The 11,527-nt window shown below is 55.0% G+C and overlaps 1 protein-coding gene and 1 long non-coding RNA gene across 5 annotated transcripts; one reads left to right on the top strand and one right to left on the bottom strand.

Moving 5' to 3' along the window:
- Positions 1-1,015: 1,015 nt before the first annotated feature.
- On the bottom strand, positions 1,016-6,416 carry Irx2 (iroquois homeobox 2). The gene is made up of 5 exons (XM_077109402.1): positions 6,165-6,416; positions 4,406-4,811; positions 3,396-4,106; positions 2,560-2,634; positions 1,016-1,829 (listed from the first exon to the last, which is right to left on the bottom strand). Exons 1-4 carry the CDS (start codon positions 6,414-6,416, stop codon positions 2,582-2,584), a joined length of 1,422 nt encoding a protein of 473 aa, XP_076965517.1. The 3' UTR covers positions 1,016-1,829; positions 2,560-2,581.
- A 481-nt stretch (positions 6,417-6,897) lies between these two features.
- Positions 6,898-10,238, top strand: LOC143641682 (uncharacterized). Of its 4 annotated transcripts, XR_013155466.1 has the most exons (6): positions 6,898-7,216; positions 7,346-7,441; positions 7,588-7,717; positions 8,224-8,286; positions 8,428-8,528; positions 9,820-10,238. It is a non-coding gene; the product is annotated as an uncharacterized LOC143641682 (long non-coding RNA). The 4 variants fall into 4 exon arrangements; XR_013155463.1 differs by having other exon boundaries at positions 6,898-7,441; XR_013155464.1 differs by lacking the exon at positions 9,820-10,238 and adding an exon at positions 8,812-9,427 and having other exon boundaries at positions 6,898-7,441.
- Positions 10,239-11,527: the final 1,289 nt, after the last annotated feature.

Raw genomic sequence — 11,527 nt, 5'->3', positions numbered from 1 at the left:
ACTTTCAAATACCCTTTCTAACGAGACCCCAGCAAGAGGCCACTAATTTCTATGGCACAAAAAGCCACTGGAGAGAGATCCGTTTGTCAATATCAACTGGTCCAGCAATTTCCCATCCTCAGACACATCGCCTATCGGAGCTGGCAGATGTTTAGACAAGATTTTATAAATCGTTCAATCTCAGCCCATAATGAACCCCAACTGACCATTCCAAAGCAGCTAAATGCACCCGAGACCTCCCCCGCTGGGATCCAATAACACTCTCGAGCTGCACCATTATTAATCACGGAATAGAATAGGTGAACCGCTTGAAAAATAAGTGTATGATTGATTAAAGGGCAATCTGAGAAGCCATTATTCTTGTTTTATAACCGTAAGTTATATTCACTCGATTTATCTTTGGAGAGGAAATAAATGATTGTTCATTTCTTTTCTGAAATTATATTATATGGATATCCACATAATTTTGCTGAAAATTAAAGTGACAGGGTCGCTGCTTTTATGATCCTAATCAAAGGGGATGCGTTACTTGACTGCAAATGTTAGGCTTGTCCTGTAATTAGGGAGTGAGTAAGGCAACAAGGAGACAATAGTCTAAAGCTGTTTAAACTTTCCTTTTCCCTCAGGGTAAGAGTAAGTACCACCAAAAGGGAACTAGATCCCTGCCCCAGACCTGCCCCTGTGTTGAGGGGAATGATGTGAAAATCAGAGTTAAAAGTCATTCAGGAAATCTGAATAATCTATGCCAATTTGGATAATTTGGGCTTTAAAAAAACAATATTTTCCATCAGTAATTTCTTGTGGGAAGTGTAATTCTCCATTATCAATATTATTACTCTCTTCTAGTTTAGTTTGCTGAGGAGGTTTAATAAGCCAGCATCACAAATAAATGTAAAATGCATAGGAGTGTCAGATCATTTTATTTTTCCAAGTTTTAGAAATTTACACTAACAAAGAATTTGCATATTCAGAAAACAAAAATCTTATGATCTTGCAATACATTTGTACATAAATAGTCTAGAAGCATATATATCGCCCTATTGTGTAGTTCTCTCACATCTGCCTTTTTTTTTTTTTTAAATGCTCTTGAGAAAGGAGAGTTTATGTCACACAGCTTTTCATTAAAAAGGTGAGCTCAGATCACCTGGAGGCTATTATCTCTAGGGCTCCAACCCAAATCACTCTTCAGGAAAAATGAGCCCCAAACACCATATTATTGTAGACTAGTCTGTCTTTATTTACAATTAAAGATATAAATTAGTAAAGAATTCGTGTTAAACAACCAACAAAGATTGTATAACCAGCAATGTTCAAATAAAAACCAGGCAGAATTTATTTACAAAAAGTTTAGATTTCATTGCAATACAACTTGCATAAATTACTAGAAGCTTTATATCATTATAAAAATAAATATCAAATTTGTTTCCACTTCTGAAGTACTCAAGTTCTTCAATCACATTTTATTTCTACTGTGTACATCTTTTACAAATAAATTTTACAGTAAATCCTATCACACCTATAGAATATATACCGTGGCAATGAAGTGATCAATTTGAGATATCCTGAGAAAAGAACAGATTGTTTTCAAAGGTCACACGTACATCGGGGAAACTATACTATGCCAACAAATTCACATACATCCAACAGTGTGTTCCAATCGTCAGAGTCTGTGGGTTCAAGTGCTGTGTGGATCCTTCTCTTTACAGTGGCACAAGATGTGGTCCAGATTTACAGATCTGTTTTTTGTATCTGTATATTTATGAGCTTGGGAAGAGAGAATGGCCTGCTGACTTTTTTTTTTTTTTTTCCAAAGCAATTGTGACACCTACCTGTGGACCAAGGAAAAAACCAAATCATCCCAAATCCTTCAGTTCCACACCAACACTATCATATTGCAAAAATGAGTTTATCTGAAACGGATCCACCTCTTTCCCATCTTCAGATCTGTGATTAGTCATTTTGCCTAGTTGTAAAGTAACATAATTTTAAAGGTTCTGAGAGAACTGCAGTCCAGGCTTTTGGACATAGGGTAAGGCAGGCCTGGGAGAAGACTAGCAAGTCTCTTAATCTTACTGTGCAACCAACATCTACAACAGTATTTTAATTTCAGTATGTTTAATTTCAGTAGCAATCATTCATCAGAATAGGTGTTCATTGTGTGTCTATCATAGTAAAAAAAGAAAAGAAAAGAAAAGAAAAGAAACTGTTTCAACCATACAGATGCCCAAATTTAATCGTCTATTTTTCAGGAAAAGCAACAGCCTTACTGATTCTTGGAATATAAATACTGATGCTTGGAATACACACACACACACACACACACACACACACACATTCAAATTCCAAATAAAGGACTGATTCTTCAAAACAGAAATGGAGCAGAAAAGAAGAAACTCATGAAGCAGAACGAGGATTCCCGCTTAAAGGAAAAAAGACCCAGAAGCCTGCACTGCTCTGACCCCATGACAAGAAGCAAGAACACATATTAAGCGATCATACAACCAGTTGGGGCTGGGAGGCTCCCCAGGGGGCCAGAGAAGCCCGGGGATGCCCACTTACTTGCACTGCTGAGCTGGCCCTTCTATAGGTAGGGCTGGACGCCTGCGCCAACCACCGTGCAGCCCTCGCTGGCATCTGTCAGGGGAGGGCAGTTAGTGAGAACCTAGCCCCACCATCCATAGGATCACCTAGCCACGCACCTTCCAGAGCCTCCAGCCTGGCATCCAGGCCCGCACAGGGCGGCCAGTCCCCGCCTTCATGGCCACTATCTGAGACAGATACTGGCTATTTCACTATGTTCCCCTTGCTTTCTTTCCTTTGGACCTCCTTTCTCAGGTTGCCTGAATTATGAGCAACTGAGGCAATATGGAAATGGGAGAAGAAAGGGGAATGTTTTTATTTTCTAAATTGAAGAAATTGGGCCTCTGAGAGCAACTGAGAACTTTTCTTTTCCCTTTATCCAAAGGCAGGGAAGGGGATTTGGCGGAGACCCTACTTAACCAGTAGCACTCACCAACACACCCCAAGCTTAAGCTTAGTCAGCAGGGAGACAAGCTGTAATTTGCATTTTGAGGCAATAAGTATTTGCCAAAACTAAAACGGTCATGATGATAATATTAATAGTAAATTAAATAAAGAGTAAATAATCACAGGGTAGCTCTAGAGGGAAGGCCCAGCCCTCTTCCTTTCACTCTCAACTCTCCACCCCCACCGTCTTTCCCTAATTCCAAAGAGTAGCTCAACCTTCTTGCTTTACTCCTGTAAGAGGCACCCACTTCCAGAACGGTTATGTGGTGGACTCCCCCCACTCCCCCCCCCCCTTTCCCTGGGATTCTGGGCAGTTCTAACTCACCAGGGTCCCTCCCTCGGCACCCAGAGGGCGTCGGGCAGCCTACCTTTCTTGGGCTCGTAGCCGCCGCCGGGGGTCCGGTAGTGCTGCTCCAGTGGGTGCGCGCCCGCCTTGCCCGCGTCGCTGGCCGCCTTAGGCGCTGCGTGCAGAGTCTCGCCGGGGGCCGTGGCCGCCGCATTGTACCGCAGGAGGCCCTGGCCCTGCAGCGCTGCGTTCAAGTTCCCGTAGTTTGTGTAGCTGCCATAGAAGGGCGTCGTATAGTAGAGGTGGCGGCCGAGCAGCGGCGAAGCGGGGTAGGGAGAACCGCCCGGAGGTGCGCCTGAGGAGGCGGGTGCCGCAGCCGCTGGCAGTCCCGGTGGCCCGCAGCCTGGGCCCAGGCTCGTTTGCTTGAGGTCCGATGTGGCGATCTCGGCCAGCGACCACAGCTTGGGCTTGCTGGTGGGTGGCTGTGCACCAGGTGACGTCCGGCTGCCCAGGGGCGTCTTGCCGCCGCCGCCACGGGGCGCGGCATCGGGCGGGGGGCTCAGCAGCGGCGCCTCCACGCCTGTAAGTGGGGACGAGGTCACCGGCTTGGGCGGCGCCAGGTCCCGCTCACACTCGTCCTCCTCGTCTTCGTCGTCCTCCAGATCGTCGTACTTGTCCTTGCACTCAGAGCCAGACTCGCACAGGGGGTCCCCGGCGCGGCACGGCAGTTTCTCTCCATCTGACTCGGCTGAGCACGAGTGATCCGTGAGCGAGTCGACGTGCAGGCTGATCCCTGCCAGGCGCGGGCACAGTGGGTGACTCGCAGGGACAGTGCAGGCAGCCGGAACATCACCCCATCCCTGGGATCCCTCACCTAGCCCCAACCGCAGCCACGTGTGAAGGGGACTCTGACCTTCCCTAAGCGCCCGGAGGAATCCCCAGGCCGGATTCGCGGGCCAAGCAGTGTTAGGCCGCCGCTTCCCGGGCCAGGATCTGGGGTTTCACGAGGGAAGCATTCTACCAGACCTCGCACTGCGCCCCGCCTGGGAAGAAAGTTCCCTAAGACCTCGCGCCCGCCACCGCCCGGCTCACCTTCGTCCTCGGCAGAGGTCTCCGTGCCCTCCTGCACCTTCTCGGGATTCTCCTCCTTGCTCCTAGCAGCGTCGCCCTCATCCTCATCCTCGTCCTCGCTTTTGTTCCTCGGGGCCCACGTCATCTTGTTCTCCTTCTTGAGGCGCCGGCGCGCGTTGGCGAACCAGGTGGAGACCTGCGTGAGGGTCATCTTGGTGATGATGGCCAGCATGATCTTCTCGCCCTTGGTGGGGTACGGGTTCTTGCGGTGCTCGTTCAGCCAGGCCTTGAGCGTCGCTGTGGCGTCCCGCGTGGCGTTCTTGCGGTACGCCGGGTCGTTGAGCTGGTACGGGTAGGCCGCGCTGCTATAGGGGTGGTAGCTGATGGCGCCGGTCATCCCAGTCGTGTGCGCGTCGTAGGGCGCGCCCTGGAAGCGAGGAGAGACGGTGAGTGCTGCCCGTTGAGACCCAGCCGCTTCAGCGTCCAGGCGAACCGCTGCGCCCCCCCTCCGGCCCGCCCATCCACGGCCGCCCTTCCTCCTCTGGTTCTCCCGCGCTTGGGTCGTGCTTCCCTGCAGCAAAGGAGCAGGGAGCACGCAGTGGAGGGCTTAGGGCGGTGGTGGATCACAAAAAGTACTTTAGCGTTACTCTCGAATTTATGAACTCCTTCACTTTTCTAAAACGATGTACTTCCCCTAAATGTTTCCCAGCCGCGCGTACAAAGTACACAAACAAGAGCGCCCAAGCGCTCAGGCCTCCAGGTAGTTTCTTGATAACTAAATTTCTCCGAATGCTTCGAACGCTGCCCCCTCCCCGCACTCCCCCTTCCCGCCCTTATATGGTTAAAAATAACACCCCAGAGCCCCCACTCCACTATTCACCGCTCTAAAGCTCGGTAAATCCAATTTGCAACTCAGAAGCCAGTCACCGTTTCGAATTCTTCAAATACGCGGTAATTAGCATTTTAATTCACCCTTTAACGTTTAAATTCAAGACGTTTGCAGCCTTCGCTAGGCCTCAGCTACTCAGTCGCTGCCCTGGATTCCACCGAGGGCGAGTGGTGGCTACAGCCCGGACAGGGCCTCATCTGCCCGAAAAGTGTTTCAACCCCGTCCGAGCCCAGCTGCGCAACCCAGAGGCGCGCGGGCCGACGCCGCGGAAGCAGGAGCCGCTCTTGGTGCACAGAGGACTCCTACAGCACTTGGCGGGTCCCATGCCGGCCAACACGTTTTTCGAAAGTACGGTCTGGGAGGCAGATTAAGGCCAAAATTAGGGCTCGTCGGGCCGGGCGCTGGAACCGCAGCCAGACGCTCAGTTCTCTTCCAACTCTGTGACCCCGCTGCCCCAGGCCCGGCAACTAAATACGAATCGCCCGGCAGCCGCCGCGGAGGCCCCAACTACGCCGACCCTCGAGCCCCAAGCCAAAGTGAGCGAGCCCCCGGCATCTCCGGATCCCTCCGTAGGCTGCAGGCGTGAGCCAGGGATAGCCCAAGACAGACCCCGGCCCGGTGAAGTCTCGCTTCCAGGCTCTTAAAGACTATTATCCTGGGAGCCGAGGGGAAGCGCCACCGGCTTCCTATCCCGCTCTGGCGGCTCTGCCTATCGCTCCGGTCCCGGTCCCTTGTTCTGCCTGCCGTGCGGCGGCCCGAGTCGCCGATTCCTGAGCCGCCGCCCGCGCCACGTTCCCGGCGCCCTTGCAAGCCGATCCTCCGCCCCACTCAGCCCACCCCGGGTCGGGGTCCCCAACCCAGTGTCCCGAGTCCCCACCGGCGCGCGGTTACCATGTAGGACGGGAAGCCGGCGGCGGCGGCGGCGGCAGCGTCGGCCGAGTACTGCAGCGGGCTGCCGAAGCCAGTGGCCGCCTGCGCCGTGAAGGCCGCCGAGCCCGGGTACGGGCTGAACGCCGAGCCGGACGCCGAGCGCGCCAGCTCCTCACTGCGAGGCGCGGCCAGCGCGGACGCACCGTACGCCGGGCAGGAGTAGAGCGCCAGCGAGCCGGGCGCTTGGTACAGGTAGCCCTGCGGGTAGGACATGGTGGGCGCGGGGCTCGCGGCCCGCGTCACGCCGAGCTGCGGGCAGGGCGCGCGGCGCCCTCCATCCACACCCGGCCCGGGCGCGGCGCGGCGGTGGACACCGGGGCCGCCGGCCGAGGCAGGCTGGTCGGGGCACTAGCCGGGCGGCCCGCGGGCCGGGGGAACGCGGGGCGCTAGTGGCGGCGGCGGCGGCAGCGCGAAACCGGTGGGCGCAGCCGCGCGCCGGGCCGGCGGTCGGGGTTTGGGGGAGTCTGGAGTCGGGAGTGAGGAGTTGAGGAAGGAGCGCTCGAGTTTCGGAGGGACATTGGAACGCGGAGCTGTCCGTCACGCGCTCATCTGCATATTCGGGTGCCCGCCCCTCCCCTGCTCCGCCCGCTCCAGCCTCCAGGCCTCGGCCGGGGGAGGGGCAGCGAGCAGAGAGGAGGGGAGGGCCGAGTAGAGGGAGGCGAACGGGCGGGAGGGACGCGCAGGCTTTTGTGGCGCAGCCGCTTCTCGCAGCTCCGGCCCCAGCCGGCCGCCCGCGGCCCTGCAGCGTCTCCAGGCCGGGCTGCGCGCCTCGGCGCACGCCCCCTCCCACTCGCGCAGATTCTCGGCCACCTCCAGGCACCCTGATCCAGCCGCCTCCCCCCACTTCGGCCAAGATACCTTCTACACCCCCCCTGGGGCCTGTCCAGCCGCTGCTCCGCCCCGATCGGCCCGCACCGTTTAGGCAAGAGACCGCCCGCAGTCGGGCCGGGCCGATTCTACTTGGGGAACTCGCGGCGAATGCACCTCTGGCCACCTCTGAAGAGGCGCCCCAGGTGACTGCACGCCGGACTGCAGTGTCCAGCCCAGAGCCGCTGGGAGCTGGAGGGCAGGATGTAGGAAGCTGCAGTCCCGGTCCTCCCTGGGGTGGCGTGTGCGGCTCTCACTCCCACCTCTGCTTCAAGGCCGAGGCGTCTGTGTGGCTTCGCTGCTGGCCGTCTGCCCCACGCTCCTGCGCCACCATCACCGCCTGGGTTTGGAAATGCCCAGAGGGCACAGAGGTGAGCTTTCTGTCCTAAGTCCGCGGAGACGCTGGGCCCGGCGTGTTGGGACCTCTACGCTGGGAATTCGCGGGGCCCGCGCCGCCAATACTTCACCCTGAAAACGCCGCACCCCAAAAGAGTTTTGTTTTGTTTTGTTTTAAAAGTTGACGCCTTCTTCGGAATTTGGGGGAGTCGATACTGGATGAACCGCCTCTGGCATAAACCGAACCTCACTGCCATCTCAGGAAGGGACAAATGGGAGCTAGCTGGTGGCACAGCACAGTTGGCGACAAGGTAGCCCTGGTGGCCTGCGGCTTTACTCGGGAGGTGCCTGGAGGTCCCGAAGGCTAGGCGGTCAGCGATGGCCTTGGGGAATTCAGCACCCGAAGTACCCCCATCCCTATTTCCCTGTCTTTCACCCCTCCCTTACCCGGACTGGCAGAAGAGGGCGTCTGCCGACCAGGCCTGAGGGGTTAGGGGTTACCAATGGGGGGCACTAGGGAGTTTCAAGAGGGGCCGGCTGTGCTGCCGGTGTGAGAGCCCACCAACAGGTGTCTCCTCCTTTGGAGCCACTTCGGTGGAGGGAGGGCGTATGGTGGCTGAGTCCTGGGCCTGAGCGCAGGCCTGCCGCTGCTCTGGGGCTGGCCCAGTGGCCTCTGCTGTCTCCCACTGCTCTGCGGGTCGGGGACCTCGGTGTGGGGCGAGGCTACAGCTCTGATGCTTGGGTTCCTGGCGGCCAACCTGGTCCCGGAAGCATGAGGAACACCTGAGACAGCAGCGTTGTCTTCCCTGTGTCCCAGGGAACCAGCTGCAAACTGCAGAGTTGGGCTAGACAAGGACCAGCCGGCAAGCTGTCTGTCCTGGTAGGTGCAACCCGAGTCTTCACCCCTCTCCTCAACGGCCCCAGAGATATGTCCCCCCACCGGTCTTTCCACCCACCCTTCCCCACTTTGTCCCTCCCCTACAAACCACATGCCCACCCCTCTCTCCACACATCTTAACAGGCTGGTGCAGGGGCACACACTCCCCCTTCCACACACCCCAGGCTTGGCAAGGGCTCGCACCTCAATATTGCTGTGACCTCACGTGAGGCATCCTAATTCAGGTGAAGGGAAATACTTTCAATCAATTATTACAGGAGGGAGGGCAGCCGGGCGGACATGCCATCAAGGAATGTATGACATTTTGAGTCTTCCTGGGAGGGAGTTTCTCCCTAAATGAGATGCCCACATGTTGGATAAAAAACAGCCACAGATCAGATTGCAACCATTCCGGTTGGCTTCCAATCAGATTATGTTAAAAATATGATTCTAATTTTTATCACTGGGGATGACTTGCCTGGAGTATCTAGGTTTCTAAAGACTGGTTTCCTGCTGTGTTTTCATTAGCCTCAGGACTCATCCCCCTCCCCTTTTCTTGACCCCCCCCCCACCTGACCTCTGCCAGAGGCAGAAGAGAAAACAGCAAGTTACTAGGAAAACAACAACAACAACAACAACAACAACAAAAAAAACCAGCCAGTTTGGAGCAGGAGCATATGTGTAGAAGGATTCGATTTTGACATCAATTAAGTATATAACCAGACAAGTGCACGTGACTTTGGAGGGTCTCCTCTTGCCAGAGCACATCCCGGAAGCCTGCTTACCTTCCCCTCTGGCTCATGCTGCTGCTCTTGACAAGGCTGCTTTCCTTCCTGTGTATTTCCCCCCAGCAATTATGCTCCTCCACTGAAATCTAAATTTTCCATACTGCTGCCTGTTACTAATAAAAACTGTCTACCTTGCACTATTAAACAGTCGAATCATACTACATGCCATTTTTATTGGTGGTGACTGTAGCAAATTAAAATGCCTACGCAGGGACATTAACACTTACCTCCTCATTGTTATTAGGATATATAAACTGTTTGGAATAAAGCTCCCTGATTTTGAAAAATCACTTTCCCACTTCTAGGTTAAAGTTGACTTAGGCTTCTTTAAAACAAACAAAACATCAATGAGTAAAATGCTGCAAGTGTCCAGGCTGGGTGCTGTGTCCCTGGCTATCTGTTGGCCCTGGTGGTAGGACAGGTCCCTGGAGACCAGAGGCCACCCCTCCACAAAACCGCCCTGGACGCTGGGAGTCGTGTTCGGACACGTTAAGTGAGGTCGCCTGTAGATGAGCAGGCACTTGGCTCAGGCCGCCTTTCTGGCCTTCTCAGCTGGAATGAAAGAAAATGGCCAGGCACTGCGGGGAATAACAACCCAGAACGCGGGATCTAGTGCTCGGAGCAATCACCCAGCAATGAGAAGTTCCATTTTGCTGTGGATCCTCCCTCTTTCCCTGAGTGTGCACTAAAACTTGGGGTGGGGGGGGGCGAGTTAACTGGATCGTGTTTCTGTTTCTTTTCTCTTCAGTGATCAAGGCATTTTGGACACGTCGGTGTGGATGTCCACGTTTCAGCGAGTCAGTTTTCCATTCGAGGCCAAGCGCTAAGAAGGGCCGGATACGAAACCCTGGGTTTGAGGGTCTTCGGGGAAACGCTAATGGCTTCGTAGGCCCAAGCCTTGGCCAGACCCTGTGGAATCCTGGGGCTCTGCGGGCGGCAGAGGAGGCGGCGACGTGGTTCCGGAGTCGCGCGGCGGGCGGCGAGGGGGCGCTGTGGCCCGCGACTGCCCGCCTTGGCTCAGCCGCGGTGGCCCCGGCGCTGCCCCCGCGCCACCGACAGCAGCGTAAGCCCCTGCTCCTGTCGCGACCTGCTTCTTCCGCACCGGTTTTTTTCGGGAATTCAGGAAAACGCCACAAGGGCATTTCAATAAAACTTACGCGGCGTCTACCAATTCTCACTGTTTCATTACTTTGGTTTTCTAGAGAGTTTTCAGGAGTTTGTGGATAAATAGCTACCATTTTGGGTGTGTAATTTTGAGGTGCAATTTAAGATTAAACACCCACATTTCACCTGTGTTCTGTTTCATGAAGAAACATTTAAAATGCAAATGGTTTCAATGTGTCGATGTATTTACTCATAACCCATGATCCTCTGCTCCGGGATTTCCTGGCGTGTGCATGGAGGGAGAGACAACACGAGACAAAAAAGGGGGAGAAGTATAGCTCTGCAATTTCCTCTTTCTCTTTCTTCTCTTCTCTCTCTCCTCCTTCTACCCCTCCTTGTCTTCTTCTTTTTCTTTTTTGAAGTCTGAAATAACGTCTTTATAAACCGTGCAAAATCTAAGTTCAGATGCACCGTGGTTAGGTATCCAGCTTCAGTTACAGCCCGAGCCTCCCGTGAGGATGTTCAGTCGGATTTCGGGTGCATCGGGATTCCTAGGCTTCCCAATGTGCGCTCATAGCTGATGCGCTCCCCTGGCAAGGGAGCAAGGGGCAGAAGCGCTGGGAGGTGAAAGACCCCCAGCGGCCCTGTCCCGAGGGCCAGCGGGGTCCCCTCCTGAAGAGATCTAAATGGCCTGAGAGGCCTGGATGGTCCCTGGGCAGCGCTGGAAGGGACTCCAGGCGGCCCCCAGGGTGCTGGGATGCCTGGATTCCAGGGTCAAAGGCAGGAGAAATTCGTTTTGTTTGTTTTAGTTTGTTTTACCTCCTAAGCGCCGCATATCAGTTACACTGCTTTCCTCGCGGAGCTACCTTCTCTCCGGAGTACTGCGAGGTTTCTCCCATTGCCAACCTGTCCCTCCCGGGTTCCTTTAGTGGGCAGCAAGAGTCCCGGTTCTCGGGCAGATGCCCCGCCTCCGACGCGCTTCTTGAAGTTTCTCAGCTGCGCGGGGTCTGGAGAAGCCTCCTTTCCCCATTTCCTAGCGTCCAGCAGACTTGGTCCCTGCCCCAGTCCCCTCGCTCTTCTCGCGCGTCCCCTTGTCCTCCGCTCTCCTGCCGTCCCCACCTCCCTCAACTCTGCAGCTGCCTTTCGGTTCCCGCACGACTCACCCGTCTGCGGGCCGGGGACCGAAGCCCCTCGTGGCGAGGCATCCGCGAGGCTCGAACTGAAGTCCCCCTGGCCTCGCTGGCCGCTGGCTGCTGCGACGCCAGATCTTTGACTGAGCTTCTGCCGCGCGCCCCGGAAGCGGCTCGGGCCGGGTGGGATCCCAGCGCCCGAAGCCTGGACCGCCAATAAAG

The sequence above is a fragment of the Callospermophilus lateralis genome, chromosome 5, assembly GCF_048772815.1.
Source record: "Callospermophilus lateralis isolate mCalLat2 chromosome 5, mCalLat2.hap1, whole genome shotgun sequence".
NCBI classification, from domain to species: Eukaryota; Metazoa; Chordata; class Mammalia; order Rodentia; family Sciuridae; genus Callospermophilus; species Callospermophilus lateralis.
This window is presented reverse-complemented; position numbering and strand designations above follow the sequence as displayed.

Excerpts from the sequence above, each read along its gene's own strand:
- Irx2 (XM_077109402.1), bottom strand. The coding sequence starts at position 6,416 with ATGTCCTACCCGCAGGGCTACCTGTACCAAGCGCCCGGCTCGCTGGCG. Across the intron at positions 4,812-6,164 it reads CCGGCTTCCCGTCCTACATG|GGCGCGCCCTACGACGCGCA; the intron begins GTAACCGCGCGC and ends CCTCGCTTCCAG. Across the intron at positions 2,635-3,395 it reads CGGCTACGAGCCCAAGAAAG|ATGCCAGCGAGGGCTGCACG; the intron begins GTAGGCTGCCCG and ends CTCCCCTGACAG.